The sequence below is a fragment of the Coturnix japonica genome, chromosome 1, assembly GCF_054131305.1.
Source record: "Coturnix japonica strain WE chromosome 1, WE-NBRP24, whole genome shotgun sequence".
In the NCBI taxonomy this organism is placed as follows: Eukaryota; Metazoa; Chordata; class Aves; order Galliformes; family Phasianidae; genus Coturnix; species Coturnix japonica.
The window spans coordinates 100,399,183-100,418,468 of record NC_140663.1 but is presented as its reverse complement, the minus strand read 5'-3'; the positions used below and the strand labels follow the sequence as shown (position 1 = coordinate 100,418,468).

Here is a 19,286-nt window from a genome sequence, read left to right as displayed (position 1 = left end):
CCATAAACCCGAAACTACTTTCACAGCATAGGAAACGGGACCTCTAGCCCTTCACAGCAGGTCTGCCTTCTGGACACACTCTGATGTGAAACAACATGTGGCACACATCAGGTCCACATAAAGTCCTTCCCTTCCAACCCCTTCACCTGTGTACTGGTTTCCATTGGGAGAAAACTTTGTCATGCAACAAAGGGTTGGAAGGTTCTCTAATAGGTTCCTAATCAATATCAGGGACCGTTAGAGGGAAGAAATTCTTACACAGGCAAATGCAGCCCTTATGGAGTTTCCCTGAGGTGAGCAGGACTCCAATATGACCCAATAACCAGACTGAGGAAAGTCTCTGCAGAGCCAAAGCCATGCCTATTAATGCTGAATGTGTTCCAGTACAATTATTTTTATTTTTGGAACAGCCGTTTGAAATACATATACTGATCAATTTAAATTCATTTCCCAAATGCAGAGCTTCTAAAGTTGAAAAGTAATGGGAAATACAGAGGGACCCAGACAGCTGGAGAAGTGGGCCCATGAGAACCTAATGATGTTCAACAAGGCCAAGTGCAAGGTGTTGCACCTGGGCCTGGGCAGCCCCAGGTGTTTATACAGACTGAGGGAAGAACTCCTTGAGAGCAGCCCTGCAGAGAAGAACCTGCGGGCCCTGGTGGACGAGAAGCTGAACATGATCCAGCAGTGTGTGCTTGCAGCCTGGAAGGCCAACTATGCTCTGAGCTGCATTAACAAAGGGGTGGCCAGCATGGAGAGGGAGGTGATTGTCCCCCTCTACTCAGCTCTTGTGAGGCCCCATCTGCAGTAATGTGCCAGGTCTGGGGCCCCCAGTACAGAAAGGATGTGGAGCTCTTGGAACAGGTCTAGAGGAGGGCTACTAAGATGATCAGAGGGCTGGAGCAGCTCTCCTATGAGGAAAGGTTGGGGGAACTGGGCTTGTTTAGCTTGCAGAAGAGAAGGCTCCAGGGAGACCTCATTGTGACCTTCCAGTACTCAAAGGGAATGTTTAAACAGGAGGGGTTATGACTGTTTACAAGGGTGGACAGTGACAGGACAAGGGGGAATGGTTTTAAACTCAGACAGGGGAGGTTTAGGTTAGATATTAGGAGGATGTTTTTCACACAGAGGGTGGTGACGCACTGGAACAGGTTGCCCAAGGAGGCTGTGGATGCCCCATCCCTGGAGGCATTCAAGGCCAGGCTGGATGTGGCTCTGGGCAGCCTGGTCTGGTGGTTGGCAACCCTGCACATAGCAGGGGGGTTGAAACTGGATGATCATTGTGGTCCTTTTCAACCCAGGCCATTCTGCGATTATGAAATCTGTTTTGCTTATCACAAAAGTCTTGGGACAAGTGGTCTAAAACCTCTTGTTTTGCATTAATGATCTATATTACATTGGAAAGTATTAAGAGTTTCAATAATCACAATTGCAGAAGAATAGCAGTGATTTGAAAAAAACAAAACCAAGCGAGCTCTTCTGTTGCCTGCAAATTGGAGACAGGGGATAATTATACATGGGTTTAATGTTAGGTTCCCTAAAAAGACTTTGTAAATAACTGTCTAATGTAAACATACACTTTTCCTGAATAGTAATGCTTTGTTTAAACCAGCAATCTTACACATCAAATAAGGAAGAACACGACTTTTTTCCCCCTAAACTGTGAAAAAAAAAAAACAAACAAAAACAAACCAAAAACAAGGAAAGCCCCCCTACACTTCTATGCAGCTCGTACCTACTACAGAATTCTCACCAAGTTAAAAACCAATTCCAGTTCTGTATGCTCAGTAATACCTTTAATTATATGGGTAAACCTTTTTTGTTCTAATAAGTAACTGTTTCTGTTTCTAATTTGACAACAGAACTATTTCATGTTCTCCCTTTCATAGGGGCATCTGTCAGTTTCACTTGCCGGCTGTTTATACAAACAGAAGGTCACAGTATTCTTGGGAGAAAACCTGCAAAGACTGAGGTGTGTTAGAGGAGTGGAGAAGCCAAGCTGGTAATGTTTTCTTTCTGAAAAAAGTAGTTTTTGCAAGCCCTGATGCCTATTTTCAACTGGGTTCAAAATGGCAAATAAACTGTACATATTTCAGCCAGCTGTACAGATACTAAATCATTTTAATAGTCTTACAGCTTAGTCCTGCTTTAGTTCACCCTTTTCCTCTCACTGCTGCCTAATCACTGCCCTCCCAGCTCCACTGCTGTGCTGTTTCCTTGCCTGCCTTGAGAAGCCAACAGGCAAAGCTCTGCTGGTAGATCTGGGGGAGCAACAACTTGCCACGGAGGGGAAGGAGATGGTGAGAAATGGTTTGTTCTTCTAGCACAAATTTCCTTCTAGGCCAATTTGGAAGAACAGATTTTACCGTGGCTCTGTATGCACTGACAAGTCATTATTTGTCTGCCTACGTGCTACAAGTACAGAAATTAGAGACATTATTAAATACGAATAAGGGTAGCTGAATAATCCCCTCACAGAAACTGGAGGCATGGCCTGTTACATAAAGGGAAGCGCTTATGGAGTTAAAACAAAGACAACTAAGAACAACAGAACATATCTCTCAGTTCTAGTTAACTCTGGCATCCTTTAAAGTTGAACGTTTCCAGAGGAGCATGATTTGTACATGATAGCAGCCTTTTAAAATATTTTGGGGTTCAAAATGGTTTTGACAATAGGTTTTGGGACAGTCATGCTATCTTACGTCAGCCATTTGCTGCACCCATTAACAAATGTGGTGCACAAGCAGCAAAGCAGAGAACTTAAGCAAACCAAAATTGTTTAGAAGATATCACTCCAGCTGCAGCAGATGATGACAGGAGCTGAACTCAGAAGCTAAATCCTCAGCCAGTAATAAATGAAAGCTATTGCAGAAACATCACTACTGTTGAGTAAGTCCCAACATCAGTTGTTCAAAACAGCTACCAATCACTTAAAACTGGTATTACTGTACATGTACCACTGATCCTGGCATTTCTTTCTGATTTTTTTCTTCATACCAGTTTAAACTTGCCTTGTAATGCAGTCTTTAAAGACCTACTTCCAAGCATTTTAAGCATAAAAATAAAAATTACATGCTTTAATCCCACAGAAATCAATGGGACTTAAAGCACATGCCTGAGTATTTTGGAAAGCAGAAATTAAGTACTCAAATATTGGCAGCGCGTTCTGCTCAAACATGATGTTTGAAGATTCTGCAAGCTAACATCCTTTTCCTTGTCACATTAGAAACGCAACTAGATTTGCTCTTAATGAGAGGAGATTTCTGGCTTTGATCTAACCCATCATAGGGACAAAGGGATTGGGCCAAAAAGAGAACATCGATCATACTGTGACTCTTGGAGTCTGTTATTTGAAATGCAAAGTTCCAAAAGTAAGTGTTCATGGATAAACAGAGACTCCAAACTTTGTAGGGGAGAGAGTGGGGACAGGATAAAATTAATTGTTACCACAAAACATATTTTCATCACCAGTTCTTCATTTTTAAATGACATACGAGGATCTTTTACTCTAATAAAGCCTGCTGTGTACCCCAGTAGTGACCTTCAGATTTGAAGGAATTTTATAGAAACCCATAAATAACTTCTTTTTGTAGTAGGGGGGTGGACATATTTTCAATGCAATGGAGTGATAGCAAATTCATAATGGTACAGTACACAACTTTTAACTTTTCAGAATCAGGTCTACAAACTGTGAACTCTTAAATTCCTCCAATAACTGGAAACGCGGTGGGTATTTGAATTTACTTACCTGAATATTCACTTAGCAAATATCTTCAGATACGAGTCTAGATGCAGAGTTAATGTAATTGGAATATTACACATAATATAAATCAACGTTTGACAATATCAAAACCCCATCAAACAGCAGGCCCTTCTTCTGCTATTATCAAATATACGTTTCCTCTATCACTGTGGGATAGCCGAGAATCACAGAGTGCTAGCGTAGGCTTGTTTATTAAATTTGGCCACTTGTCAGACCTTCCAAATAGGAATACTAAACATTTATTTTTTCCCCTCTGGAAATTTTTTCTCTTTTTTCTTTTTGAAAACTCCTGCACAATACAGTCGTCATCCCAATTCCTAATGAATTTATAAAAATATTTTTATCCAATAATCCCAAGTAAGGTAAAAATAGGAGTTTTTTTTTTTTTTTTCTTTTAGCAAATGATAAACAGGCTCATGGACTATGAGAGAAACTAAACTTCTTCAAGTTGCCATACATTCGCTACCGAATCACACGTAACATTTTTCTTTTTATGTGTGTTGCTGTCCACCTCAGACTAGCAGTTTTTAAGGTGCAGAAGCATCTTTCAAATATACGCCTCGAACTTAATGATCAAGTCCCTCACATGCTTTAAATGTACATTGTCTGCCCACCAAAGAGCTGTGTTAAATAACAGCGCTAATTGAAACTGCATAATTCTTTAGAAACGGCAGCACTTCCAATTCAGAGAATAAAGGGGTGCTTACGAGGTTCTTTATATTACTAGATAAATTTTCTGAAATAAGAAAATGAAATGGAAAAAAACAAAACAAAAACAAACAAACCACATTTGAAAGAAGTTGCTGCACCTGCAAAAACACTCTTTAAGCTTACTATGAAATACAAAAAAGTGCACCCTTCTATATCTACATATAAAACATATTAGAAATAAAACTTGTGTAAAATGTTTGCTGTGCAAACTATAAAAACAGTCAGTCAGTCCATTCTTTTTCCTAAACGTTGCGTCACACTCTCATGCTTCCTACTGCAGAGAATCACTGTTATCCAAAACCAGCCCACTGATGTTTGTCGTTGACAGATCTCCTCCATCGTCTTCACCGCTGTCTACAGACTCATCCTCACTTTGCCCCGCCATCATAACTTGCTGAACGGCCAACGTAGCACCATCGGATGACAAGGACTGGAGACTGTCTACATTCATGTTTACTGGAGCTGTAATTGTTACAACAGCACCTGGAGAAGCACAATCATACAAGTTTAGCTTCTTTCTTGGTTTCTCAGATTGAGCGAGACATATTTGTGCGCAGTAGAGTTTGTGATCAACAGGAAGAAAATCTAAGGAACTAAATTAAAATAAAAGCTAAATAACTTGCTAGACACTTAAATGTTAGGAAATGGCAGGATTATGTTGCTCTAGAATCTTAAGCTCATCTGTGCTCTGGATACTCATTACAGAATTCTCCAATCAAGACATCACAAGATCATTTCTGCAAGGTACACCAGCTTAACCCACAGCAGAAAAACTGCAGTGTTCATAGAGAAAACGTGACTTAAATGGATAAAGCTGTTATCAAACCCAGCAGAAGCCGAGGAAAAAGGTTGCTAAAACATTGCAATGAATAAAGCAGCAGGCTGCAAGAAAGTGCAGACTGTTCTGAGATTAAAACAGATCCAACTTAAGAAAGTGAAGTGTTATTCGATCTGATGCTAAGCAAGTTTCTGCAGTCATATTTTTGGAGATTATTCTATTTCTCTCCTACACAGTGATCGATTTGAAACACCTGAAGCACATATAAAAGCGCTGATGCTTAACACCCATCTAGCAATGGTGAAAGGAACATGAACAGGATGGGGACCTGTGAAGCTGACAGCACAGCCCAGTACTTCAATCAAAAAGAATGCGGCTGGTGTGTATACACATCCTTGGAGAACTTATTTGCACGTCTAGCCTTTCTCCTACTGTTTCATAACTCCTGAAATAAAAGCAACAGTCTCACTGCATCTATTTCAACAAAATATTCTTCCCAAAAATAAACTGAAGATGAAAAAATGACTTTTTTTTGTTGTGTTTTTCCAGATTAAGAGTCATGCTGAAATATCAAGCAGTTTTCTCACCAGATGTATCAAACCCTCCATTTCTCTGTTACAGAGGAATTAACTTTGCTTTCTCTGTTCTAACCAGTTCTCCTTACCATCTGACATCGTGAGCTCATTAGATTGCTGCTGAGCAACTCCTGATGCAATGGAGTCGGGCCAGAACCTCTGAACCGGTCTGTTCTGAGCTGTTTTCTTCTTTGTTTTTGGAGTTTCAGAACAACTGGAATCCAGCATTGGCTGAAGAATTCGTCTTCTAGCATTGATAAACCTAAGCACAATGATAAGAAATACTTATGAGCTGAAGGTAATTAACAGTCTGTCTCTTGGATTCACAAAGCATGCAGTAAAAAATCCCAACAAACAATAGTAGAAAAGCTGCATAGCATCACTTCTTCCTTCCAGCTCAGTCTGACATTCCTTTTAGCATGTAAAACCAGAACTCCTAGAATACTGACAGCCTTCAATATTAGCAAACTAGCTAAGCAAGTACTCCTCTTATTTTGCTGCTAACAGTGTTTCCCCCCCCAAAAAAAAAACTCACCAACAAAAAACTTTCCAGACAGCATGACAAATGTACATTTCAAGATCTTATTATAAACTAAGCACCAGAAAAGCTGTTGACAGTACCATTCAGAAAGCTGACACTCCTCTTATTAGGGCTCACCTAAATTTTATCCCTGTCTAGCCTAGTTTGTTTGGTCTGGTTTCATTTACTCCATTAAGCTCCTGCCTGCTTTAATTATCTGAAAAACTCACAGGCTTTTCCAGGCCTGGTTCCTGATCTAGGAGACAATGCTAAACTCATTTTTCAGAAGGAAGTAAGAGTGAAGTTGTCAGATTCATACAGCATAATGCAATGCCTTGTACAGACATCAGCCAAATCTCAGTACCATATAGCTCCGTTATTGCCACACCATGAAAACAGTTATACTGATGCAGTTATGAAGCCATTGCACTGCCACTATCTTGTGTATTTCCCCACTGAACTCTTGTGCAGTCATGCAGCCAGCACCATTTTGAAATCCAAGGAAGATCACTGCAGTGATTTCAGGAACACAATACCATGAGTAGAGTAGAATATAAGCTGGCAACCTTGCTCCTCTTCTGCAAGATCAGGCTTCTCACCTAAAACCTGTAGTGTACTTAAGACATACTGCATACTGCTGTGAACTGCAGTGATTGAGATACTGACACCTTCCATTTGGACATCATTGTTTAGCGACTGTGTCATTTGGTAGAAGAGCAGTATGATGATCTGTTGACAGTAACAAACTGCAAAATGCAGCCATAATTACACTGGGAGCACTTTTCAGAGCCTCAGGTCACTAAATCCCTTGAAGCTTGAACTGGTGTGAGTGCTTCCATCTCTTCCAGCAGCAGAAGAGAACTTAATTCTTATGGCTGCAAAGTTATCTGGAGTTCTTATATAATTAAAGTGGCAGAAGGATATAAATAGTATGCTTGTGTATCAGTGCATAATTCTTCTCCTTAAAAATGTAGCATAGAACAGTGAGCTCAGCTCCACATATCCAAGCCATACTCTTAACTACTTCTCAATCTTGCGAGCATGTAGAGACAAAAACAGAGATTATGGAAGAGTTTTTGGTCTTACCAATTGTTAACCTGGAGTAGTGTAAGATTCGTTTGTGCTGCAATCTGTTTCTTCTCATCCTCTGTTGGATATGGATGCTAAACAAGAGAAAAAAGCAAATAAGAAAGGCATAAGCTTCTGTTTCGTCTCCTCATAAAAAATAAGTACGCCTTTATTACAAGTGATCAAAGATGCTATGCTAAGGCCATCCGAATCATTATGAACAAATGTAAGAAACCTCACAAACTTTTACAGATAGAGATCATTCAATAAAAAGTGTGTCACCATGCAAAACCAGTTTTATCCTTGAAAATATGCATCGTATCATTGGGCTGTTGATGTTTAATTCAGCAAAAGAGATTCTCATGGCTGACAGTCTTTATTAAACAGCGTGATCTCCGGGCAACTAGCATGTGATAAGACCTGATTAGTTATGCTTTCTAAAGGCAATGTCATATGAGAGTACTGACAAGCCTTTTCTAGTTAAAATAAGCCACTCTGAACTAAATGGATGAAAAGGGTTAAAAAGTGCTAAAGTGCACACGTGCTTTCCCACCATCATTTGTCTGTTTTGAAATAGTTGCTATATGACTAAAAATACCAATAGATTAAACGCTGCAATATTCTTCAAGAATAAATATGTACACAAAGGCAGGACTTGTACTGTAGGCAAGAGTAGATAGCAACATACTTGGTACATATTGGAAGTGTTGTTGAAGAGCAGGAAAGACAGAAAGCTTGAAATTCCACTAAAACAGAAGCAAACAAAACCCCCCTCAAAAAACCTCATAGCCACAAATAGAACTATTTCTTTGTGTGCCACAGAACAAGGCGGAGAGAGCATTACATTCTCAACACAATGAAATGAAGGAAGATCCCTTTTAACCATGTTTATTGAGCTTGTGGGATACAAATTTAACACATAAAAATCTTTTGACTCCCGATCATGTTCAGTCCTTACCCCTATGTGCTGAAATAGCCAAGATCTCATCACATTTGTGGCGTGCTTGGGAAGAACTCCTCTTTTATTTTTTGATGAGCCATCATCTTGATGCAAGATGCCTAGATCTTGGTTTAATTGCAACTGAAGCTGCATGTACAATTTTAAAAGAAAGTTAGCATAGTAATAGCAATATTTTGCATTAAGTTATTAAGAGAAGGAATGAAAAGAGATTAGGAAAAAAAAAAAAAAGCTACTTTATTTGCTAGGGAAGGCTTACAATAGCAGCTCACCTACAGTAGCATTTCAAAGTTATTAATCCAAAATAATTAAGGACTTAAAATTATAACACTAGACTCACAAACCATAGTATTTAAGGTCCCGCTAAATAAATTCATCTGAATTTCCAAGAAATGGGAAGATATATGCAAGAGACTAGAAAGGGGAAAAGGTTCTGGCTACTATCAAATTCTGAATTCACTTTACAATGCCCTGTTTTCCTAAAATTTCCAGTTTCTTTCACAGCTTTGCCTTCTTTTTCACTTCTCCAGCTACCTCGGATTGTTTGCACTTTGGTTATTCGAACATCAGGTGAGACGTTCTCAAGTGCTTAGGCAGAGATAATAAGAAACGGGACATAAATTGCATATGAGATTGTGTTTCAGACAATTATAACTTATTCCAAAATCAGGTTATTCAAAACAATAGAGAGCAGTTTCTTCAGGCCAGTCATTATGCCTACGTCTGGTACGAAACAAGCTTTAAACATCATTCCTGAACTAGGTTCAAGTCATCAAATCACAACGCATATTTGGAGCACACTTTTATTTGCAAAACAACATTTCAATTTCTAAGTGATCTGTCTGCATGTGAAGGCTTTATAATGAAATTTCAATAGTTATCCACCAGTTTTTCTTGTTTACATACACAGCACTGCAAAACACTGAGAATTTCAAGCAGTATTTCCTATAATTGAGATACAGGCCCAAACCCATGAATTTTGCAAGTTTTATGGCAAAGTGCTCCTCAACGTACATAAATTCTGGGACACACACAACTTCACAGTGTTGGTGGTTGCCATCTTAAGAAGACAAATTTCTGACAACACAGCTCAACACTGTACAGCAACATTCCATTCTATCCTGCCATAAACCCAGTTCAACAAGTAGGAAAGCTATAATGCCTGGAAAGTCACCTAGCATATAATTCAGAGGGCTTTTTGTTTGGCTGGTTTTGTTTAACCCATGTATCAGTAAAGAAAAAAAGGGGAAAAATACATATATATTTAACAAGTATGACATACAATGGCTGATGTGGCAAGGCAGATCTGTTTGGGATATCATGCCCTATTATAAAATTTGTAAACCCTATGATGTATTACATTTAAACCCAAACTCTTGAAAACAAAGATTTATTTGAACCCAGGCAACTATTCTGTGATGCCCATGAAACACACCTGAGAATTCTGGATCCGAATAGTCCCAGGTGACAATGTTTGCGTCACCACTTGACCTTGTGGAGTGACCACAGTAACAGGCTGATATACTGTCCCTCCTTAAAAAACAAAACATTTCAGTAAGTAGAAGCCCCTAAATATTCTCTTTAAACACAGAAACACATAATGACTGTAGACAATACCACAGTTCTGACAACGTATCAATTATTTTAATATGCCATAATCTATTCCAGCAGTCATATAAGATGCATGATACAAAAGCCGCATGATACAAAAGCCACATCAATGTGTGTGGAGCAGTTTGGGGCCATCAGCTGGGTGGCACCTAGATATTTAGGTCAAGTAAGTGTTCAAATGCTACCTCCATACAGAAGGAGCACACCTACTCAGACCTGAAGGATTTCAGGACTCCTAGGGATAGTTCTAGACTGTGCAAAGCACAAGATCTGTTAATGCTGTACTTAAACTGTAACCTTCACTCACATACACATACCTGGCATACACAGAAATTAAACTGATATGCAGAAACCATAAAGGCACTGGTACTAAACCAACAACTTTTCAGGACTTAAACTTTAAACATGTGAAGAAATACTTGTGTATTTTTTGTAACAACTTTAAAAGAACCCATAATGAAGAGCAAGGTGCCAGTTTTTCTTTAGTTGTCATACCTGCTACTGTTGCCATAGTTACATTTCCCTGCTGCAATGCTGATGCTGGCACCACAATCCCTTGGGGACTGAGCGTGCCTGCAATGGCACTTGGCATTTGCTAGAAAAATAAAACAATTTGTTGGTCAAACTTTTTTCTTTCCAAGGAGATAAAGCAGCTTGTGTCATTTTGGCTCTAAAAATACATTGCGAGCTTAAACACAGGATTAGCTTCAAAGAGAGAGGCTTCATTAGAAGTTCATCGTTTACCTACATTAACTTCCGCATTATCACCCATCATTGTCTTTGAAAACCTTCATGACTGCAACTGTTAGAAAAGACATTAAAACTATCTGCAGTAATTACAGGAGAGAAATGATTGTAGGTATACAAATACTACGAGAAAAAGTTTCCAAAGGCACAAGGGATAAAGGACATTTAAAATGGATCCTTGATGCTCTTATTACAAGCATCAAAGCTTCAGAATTTTAGTTATTATTTTAATTCCTTCCTATTTCAAAATAACATATTATCTACCCAAAGTATCTCATATATTTTGCTCTTCTCAGGATAGTTCTTATTCAGTCCCAACCTTGCAAACCCTTATGAATTCCTTAAGATGTATGAATAATTTCTGTTGTTACCAAATGTAATATTCAGTCCCTCCTGTGTCAGCAGAAGTAAGGCTCGAACAGCCATACAAAAATAAGCCTTAAAAGGCTTTATTTAAATTATTTTTATTATTTCAGACTCTTCTTCCCACACTTCCACATAAAGCCTACATAAAGTAAGATGCTGAACTTTAAGAATCATCGGGGTTTTTTAGAAACAGATGGCATCAAACACATTCATAAATCTGAGGAGGACCATGCCCCGTGACATAGACAGAATTGGTTTTGAAACACACCTGAGATTGCACAGGTGAATAAGGACTTCCAGGTTCTCCACTTAATAGAGTTTCACTGTTCATTTTCGTCTTCAGGCAGGCAATGTAGCGACTACAGAAGTCCTTGCAAAGTTCATTAACCTTTTCTAGCTCAAGCAGATGGATACGTAGAACTTGGATTGCTTTTACCATCTAGGAACAAATTGTGGGGAAAAAGAAAAAAAAGAGGAAAAAAAAATGAAAGTAATTATTAATTTCAAAAACATTTCACTGTGAAACTTAAACACTACTTTCCAGGAAGAAAGACCATCCAATTAATGGAGAATGCTGAACGCTGAACTAGGCTTGTCAAGCTTTGATCATTACACTCCTAAAATGGCAAAGGAATGTGTTTACATACAAATCTGTATCATTACACTGCTTAAGTAAACTGATGTAGAGGAACACAACTACAGTATAATCTCTGCCTCTGTCCCATGTCAGATTAGACCTCCTAACTGGACTCTGCCTTCCTACAAGTTCATCATTTTGCTCAGCAAAGCTTCAAGTAGCAAAACAGTTTTTCTGTCCTACAGCTTTGAAGCACCTGCATTTCTATGTCAAATACAAACAACTCTGGGGTAGAATCTCTTGAGCGAAGACTGTTTCTGAAATAGAACGAGAGAGCACTGAAACCAACCAACATATCCACATTTACACAAAAATTAAAGTACAGGAGATATGTATGCTGTGAGAATACTCATCCCTGCTGCAAGAAAAAGATTCCTAAGTTTGGGAAGCTAGTGGTTTTTCATGCAGCATAAAAATAGCGTAGGTGATCGCAAGGGTCATGGCAGAAGATCAAAAGCTAAAATCAAATCCAGATGGTCTAAACATTGATGATGCAGTAGGAAATCCGGGACATTCAATTAAGCACATACCATATTGACAAAAAATGTTGTTGCTTTTGTTTTTTTTTCCAATACAGAGTGCCACCCCCAGCATTTACTTACTATTTAAATTCAATATTTAAATTTAATATTCAAATAGATTGTAACTTGGAATCACAACGCAAATTTTAGCATTATTTGGAAAAATGTGTCATACATTAAGGGTCGTGTACCCAGCTGCAGCACTGAAGGTAATAACCAGAAACAACAGTTGTCCACTTATTTTTAAGCGAAGAAGCCGGCCAGGAGCTGAAGGAGCCTTTACTCAAAGCAACCAAAGGAGATTAAAGTAGGTGCTTTTGGGTACACTCCCAAATGTCTTCAGCTTTCATTACAACAGACATTTTCCCCCATGTTTCTTTAAGTAGAAGATATTCCTGTTGTTTGACATTGACCCAACTGAGAAAATGGTACGTTAAAATAACCACGAGAACACTGAAATGATAACAAAGCAGGAAATCTTATCCCTACTAAGGGCTATAAATAAAAGAAAAAAAACCAAAAAACTTTAAAGCACAGCTGCAGATTAAAAAAAAAAGAATCTGAGCTGCAGACTTGAAGCAATTAATTCAAGTTACAAACTGGTAACTCTGATGACCTTTGACATCAAAACCCTTTGAAATCCTAAATGCAGTGGCCCAGCACTGAGGTACACAATCTGCAGTCTTCTAGAGCAAACCTCAATGGTGGCGGCCTTTAAAGCTGCATTTAAGTACCTTTAAACACAATTAAGTTGAACGATGCTACAAATTTAACTAGATTTTAACACAAAACAGAGGTCTTCTTTGCTTAAATATAGTCTGCTCCCTTTAGAATTGCTAATGATTGCTGTGTAGTGCTTCAATAACCAAACAGTTTCAGAAACCAAAAACCTGAATTATAAAATTACTTACACATTGCGGAACAACACAGATCACAGATTTTGTTTTTAACCTCTCCCATCCTCTTGTGGGAATACAAAACAAAACAACATCTACCAAAATTAGAGTTGAAATTCAAGTTAGCGGTTGGTATCTAACATGAAAATTAAACTAATATCAAAACTAAGTATAAACCAAGGTTTAAATAACAACAGACAGATTTCTATAGACCTTCCCACCATTGATGCTGCTTACAGGAAGCCGTGCTACTGTGGTTAGAAAGGCAAATAAAACTTGTAAATATACCATGCATGTCACAGTAACAGCAGCCATATCACAGATCACAGAATGACCCGGGTTGGAAGGGACCTCAAGGATCATGTAGTTCCAACCCCCCTGCCTGGCAGGGCCACCAAACATACACATTTACTACATCAGGTTGCCCAGGGCCCCGTCCAACCTGGCCTTGAACACCTCCAAGGATGGGGCATCCACAACCTCCCTGGGCAGCCTGTTCCAGGGCCTAACCACTCTCCCAATAAAGAACTTTCCCCTAACATCCAACCTAAATCTTCCCTCTTTTAACTTAAAACCATTTCCCCGTGTCCTGCTATTGTCAGCCCTTTCGAAGAGTTTATTCCCCTCCTGGGAGTAAGTTCCCTTCAGGTATTGAAAGGCTGCAATGAGGTCACCCTGCAATCTTCTCTTCTCTAGGCTGAACAAGCCCAACTCCTTCAGCCTGTTCTCATAGGGGAGGTGCTCCAGCCCCCTGATCATCTTCGTGGCCCTCCTCTGGACCCTTTCCAAAATCTCCATATCTTTTTTGTACTGAGGGCTCCACACCTGGACACAGTACTCCAGATGGGGCCTCACAAGAGCAGAGTAGAGAGGGACAATCACCTCCCTATCCCTGCTGACCACCCCTCTCCTGATGGAGCCCAGGATCCCATTTGCATCCAGGGCTGCCAGAGCGCACTGCTGGCTCATGTTGAGTCTTCATCTATCAGGACCCCCAGGTCTTTTTCTGCCGAGCTGCTCTCAAGGACACTCCTCCCAGCCTGTACAGGTGCCTGGGGTTCTTCTGGCCCAAGTGCAAAACCTTGCACTTTGCCGTGTTGAACCCCATTAGGTTCACCCGAGCCCAGCTTTCCAGCCTGTTGAGGTCACATATGGCTCACTGTGGCCCATGGCACGGGTAGACCAAGTGAAATTTGCTGACTGAAGCTCATATTATCCTTGAAACTAAAACAAAACAAAAACTGCAGTAGCAATATTTTATTACTCCCCTCCCCCCCCCTTTTTAAAAAAAATTAATATTATTATTATTTTAGATCCATAGCTTAGAAGTCTACAAAAAACATGGTTTTGTTATTTAGTCCTACTGAGCAGAATCTGCCCCACAACTACCCAATTTTATAACCCACATCGTACAGCCTTTTCGGCTCTGGAGCATCACTTCAGAGAGATGCAGAAAGACATAAGTAACCATTAGATGTATGGATATTGTTGGTATCATACATAAATAAAAGTAAGCTATGTTCACATACAAATATATTCCATCTGGAGATGTCTTTAGCCCTAAAACGCTTTGAATCATGCATTTGTCCTATCTTTTCAGTATACTGAGTTTAGGGTACAAAGTGGCACGGAATACACTATGCAGCATGCTAGTCATACTCCCCAGCTCACCTTTGTTCAGTTAAAATGCACACCCATGACATTTTATGGACTTCAAGGGACACAGCACAGGCACACATCAAAAATGCAAGTGGACAATACATCTTAAAAATTCTGGTATAACAGTACGTAATCTTCTCATTTCAAAAACAACTCAAATACAGCCATTCACTGTTTATCTACCTCCTCAAGCAAATTCCCACACAAGGCGTTAGGTCCTCAGGGTAGAAACACAAAGTCTGAGAGAAGGCCCATTCAGTCTTCACTTCTTTGGTTTTGATAACCTCTCGCCTACTGAATCCACAGCTGTGAGATCAGAGGTCTGAGAAATGTTGCAGATGTACAAACACTTTTTGGAAATTCAAAAATGTGGTTTGAGCACACAGAGAAAAATACAGAGATGTCAAAATGACATCCTTGTCTTCTTCATCACTACAGGTTTACCTAACACAACTAAGAATTCAACAGGGTAGTCTGACTGAAGAGGCTACTGAACCAAAAATCCTTACCCCAAACAAAACAAAAAAAACCAAGGGTCTTCAAAAAGGGCAGTGTCCTGGTCAAATACAAAAGGGAGAGCATATTCAAGACACCTTATTTCATATTGTTTCTGGCTTGATAAAGCTCTATTTAACCTGCTCTGACCTTACAGCTGAACCTACTTTGTGCAAGAGGTTGTCATGAAACAACCTCTATCAACTCTCATGAAACGACCTCTATCAACTATCAATAGTTTTCAAAAGGAGAGGTCTGCCGCACTTTTTGTAGCTATTTGGCACTTAAATCAAGTTCAAGAAAGCCTGCTAAAGAAACAGACAGAATGAATGACTAAGAATCAGAAAGAACAAAACTACTGAAAACCTGAAAATTAGTGTAGAGCTCAATTCTGGCTTCAACAACATTCTGTGTCATACATATATAGAGAAGAAATATACAGTGCACAAAATCATCACCTTGTACTTCTCTCTTCTACCTCCATAAATAGTCTAACCTGTGTAGAGCTAATGAAGTTGGAAGGGTCCAGTTTTTAAGTTCTACTTGAGGACAACGTTTGTAAGAGAGCAATAACACAAATGACCAAAGAAGAGTCACTTTCCTTATGTTTTCAATAGGGATGGACTGGAACCATTGGGGGAGTTTCAGTCCAAAGACAACTACCTTTAATGACTGGAAGATGAAGCTGTGCTAAAAGTAAAGACAAACAGAATGTCAAGACATCCTACAACTGAGGACAAGCTGAAAAGAGCCATCCAGAAGCTGGCACTAAAGCTTATTGAGTTTCTTTCAAGAGATCTCAGAACTAAACTTTGCTTTTTCCAGTGACACACTCTTCCTTGGAATAAAGAAATCTATCTCACACATCTCTCAGACAAAGGAAGAGACAACTGACATTCTGCAAGTCAGGGAAGACACAGTACAGCCTGAGCATTTATTTTTTAGCTATGTGGTATTTGAACACAAATTGCTGCGGACTCTGTTACATGGTGCATATACAGAAAAAGATTAGGAACACTGCGCTAGCTATGCAAACTCAAGTGTGCTTAATTCCAGGTCATTTCACAGAGTACCTCAAAAATTCATTTACTGAAAAAACATTACATGAGAAAGTGCTATTCCTTCACTCTTTCCAAATGCTTCTCCAGGAAATTATTGTACTTCTAAGTAGGCTCAAGCCAAATGTCAAAATTTGACCTAACCCAAAAGCCACCAATATTAATGGAAATGCTCTCCATTTATTTCATTGCCAGAGCTCCTTTTTGACAACACATCTGACAAAGCCTTTATTGGGCGAGCTACTATGAAAATAAAAGACCTAGTGTTTCTAGATCTTTTACTATTTTTATGTTGTGATCATAACCCTTTGCCATGCTGTTTTAAGATCACCAACTGAAGCTGTTTGTGTGGTTAATGAGAAAGAATAGAATAGTTCAACTGAACCTTCAAACATCATCTAGTCCAATTCACTGACCTCTTCAGGGCTAACCAAAAGTTAGAGCTTACTAATGAAGATTAAAGAAGGTTAAAGAACAGAATCTCTCCCTTTAAATAATCAAAAAGGGTAGAAACTTGGTTGAGAAGCCAGACTTAGCAATATACGGGCCAGGAACATCCTTGAAACAAAGAGTGTTAAGGCTGGCAGAAACACTGAAATTAGTTTCTGTCACTTTGAACCCATTGGCTCAAAGCTCTGTCACAAAGCCTACATGGAGCAGTTGTGTTGGGGAAAGAAAAAAAGAAGAAAAAAAAAAAAGAAAAAGAAATGAACCAGCTGAATAAGTGACACATTTCCTTACCTAAGGCAGGCCTGTGACTCTTGTTCTAATAAGACCTGCATGAGTCTTTAGAGCACTGTAATGCTCAGTTCATTTCAGTTTAGTTCTGGCTCCAATCTGAATGACTGCTACTAAGCAAACATATACATCTTACTAACTTGATTCTGCTGCAGTGAGATAAGAGCACATTTGGACAACCAGTATTTGGCCTACTTGCTCCACCCTTCATTCTCTGCTAAGTTGTCCTCCCAAGTGAATGGTTTATTTATCATTAGAATTAAAAAGGGAAGTACATCAAAAAGATACCACAAAGGTGCCCCATATTAGAACCCCTCCCTACTACAACGTAATTTTTAATCTACACAAAAAAGACTTTTAACCTATATAAAAACATATATTTATGTGACACAATGAAGAAAAATCTGCCACTAAACACAGCTACAGACTTCTCTGTCCAACCATCAGCATTTCAAGCTGAAAAAGAGTTTGAAGAACATACCAGATATCTCAAAACTTGACAGAAACCCTTCTGTTCCTCTGCCCATTGCCCTTGACAAAGTGAATTGCCTGCCAGAATACCAGCTACACAGAGACCCCGGCCCCCTGGACAGGCAGAGGAAAAGCCACACTCAGATTACATTTGGTATCTACTAACAGAAAGTCATCACTAACAATGCAACTATACATCAGGAATTCAATGCCAAAGATAAGCTGATTTTGCAATGTGGTTCCAGTTACAGACAGCACTGATCTCAGTGGCCATGGGACACAAGACATAAACAAATACTTCCTCACTCGTTTCAAGCAAAGTCAACCAGATCTGCAAAGCCCATCAATAATAGTAAATACCACATAAACCAAGAGACTTTGTCACCACTGAAGTCACAAACAGGTTAGTCAGGGTGGGTCTTGAATATCTCCAGAAAAGAAGACTCTACAACCCCCGTGGGCAGCCTGTTCCAGTGCTCCGTCACCCTCACCATAAAGAAGTTCTTGCACACATTCATGCAGAACTTCCTATGCTCCAGTTTCTGTCCATTTCCCCTTGTCCTGTCTTTACACACTGCTGAAAAGAGCCTGGCCTCACCACTTTGCCCCCCACACCTTAGATATTTAGAGACCTGGTCTCCTCTCAGCCTTCTTTTCTCAAGGCTAAACAGATCCAGGTCACTTAGCCTTTCTTCATAGGGGAGATGCTCCAGGCCCTTCACCATCTTTGTGGCCCTCTGCTGGACTCTTTCCCTGTCTTTTTTGTACTGGGGAGCCCAGAACTGGACACAGTACTCCAGATGAGGAGTACTGTACTACAGGGCAGAGTAGAGGGGGAGGATCACCTCCTTCGACCTGCTGGACACGCTCTTTTTAATACACCCCAGTATGCCATTGGCATTTTTGGCTACAAGGGCACACTGCTGGCTCATGGTCAATCTGTCGTCCACCAGGACGCCCAGGTCCCTCTTTGCAGAGCTCCTCTCCAGCAGGTCATTCCCCAACCTGTACTAGTGTATGCAATTATTCCTCTCTAGGTGCAAGACTCTACACTTGCTTTTGTTAAACCCTATCTGGTATATGGCTTGTATTTGATGGACATCAGATTTGGTGTCTATCAGGGCACTCAGGATCTTTTTCTGCAAAGCTGCTTTCCACCTGGTCACCCTGTAGCACAAACACACACATGAAGTTATTTCTCCCTAGACTTGGCATTTCCTTTTGCAGAATTCTCTTTCAGACTCTTTGCTGCCATATCTTTTTCTAACTGTCAAAGTCCCTGTGAAAGGTGGCACAGCTCCCTTTCACCAGCCACTCCTCCTTGTTTTGTACAACCTATCCCATCACCCAGGTCATTAACAAAGATGTTAAATGATATTGGTCGTGGTATCAGTCCCTGAAGTACACCACTCATGAGTGGCCTCCAACAGGATTTCATGCTGCTGGTTGCAATCCTTTGAATCTAGCAGCTCAGTACGATTCCAGTTCATTTCACTACCCATTAAACTAGTCCTTATTTAATCATTTTCTCATTTTAGCTTGCATTTAGTCCTCTCCAGAAAGGAATGGCCCATTTGAAGCAAAACATTATTATTTTAATTTGCACAAATGCTTTCCTGTTGAAAAATGATCTGAAATGTACTACCAGTGCCCCATAGCTGCATGCCAAGGATTTCTGCATCCTAATGGAAGGGTGATACTCTTCACAGACAGG

At 39.8% G+C, this 19,286-nt stretch overlaps 1 protein-coding gene across 7 annotated transcripts in view; it reads right to left on the bottom strand.

The window, feature by feature from the left end:
- Positions 1-3,784: 3,784 nt before the first annotated feature.
- PKNOX1 (PBX/knotted 1 homeobox 1) overlaps positions 3,785-19,286 on the bottom strand; it is a 35,940-nt gene continuing 20,438 nt past the window's right edge. For all 7 annotated transcript variants that reach the window (XM_085529719.1, XM_085529698.1, XM_085529714.1 and 4 more), the window contains 7 exons: positions 11,366-11,536; positions 10,480-10,579; positions 9,809-9,906; positions 8,374-8,502; positions 7,434-7,510; positions 5,917-6,089; positions 3,785-4,957 (listed from right to left, as the gene is read on the bottom strand). In XM_085529719.1, coding sequence (XP_085385845.1) covers positions 4,746-4,957; positions 5,917-6,089; positions 7,434-7,510; positions 8,374-8,502; positions 9,809-9,906; positions 10,480-10,579; positions 11,366-11,536 — 960 coding nt within the window. In that variant the 3' untranslated portion in view covers positions 3,785-4,745. The remainder of the gene's footprint in view (positions 4,958-5,916; positions 6,090-7,433; positions 7,511-8,373; positions 8,503-9,808; positions 9,907-10,479; positions 10,580-11,365; positions 11,537-19,286) is intronic.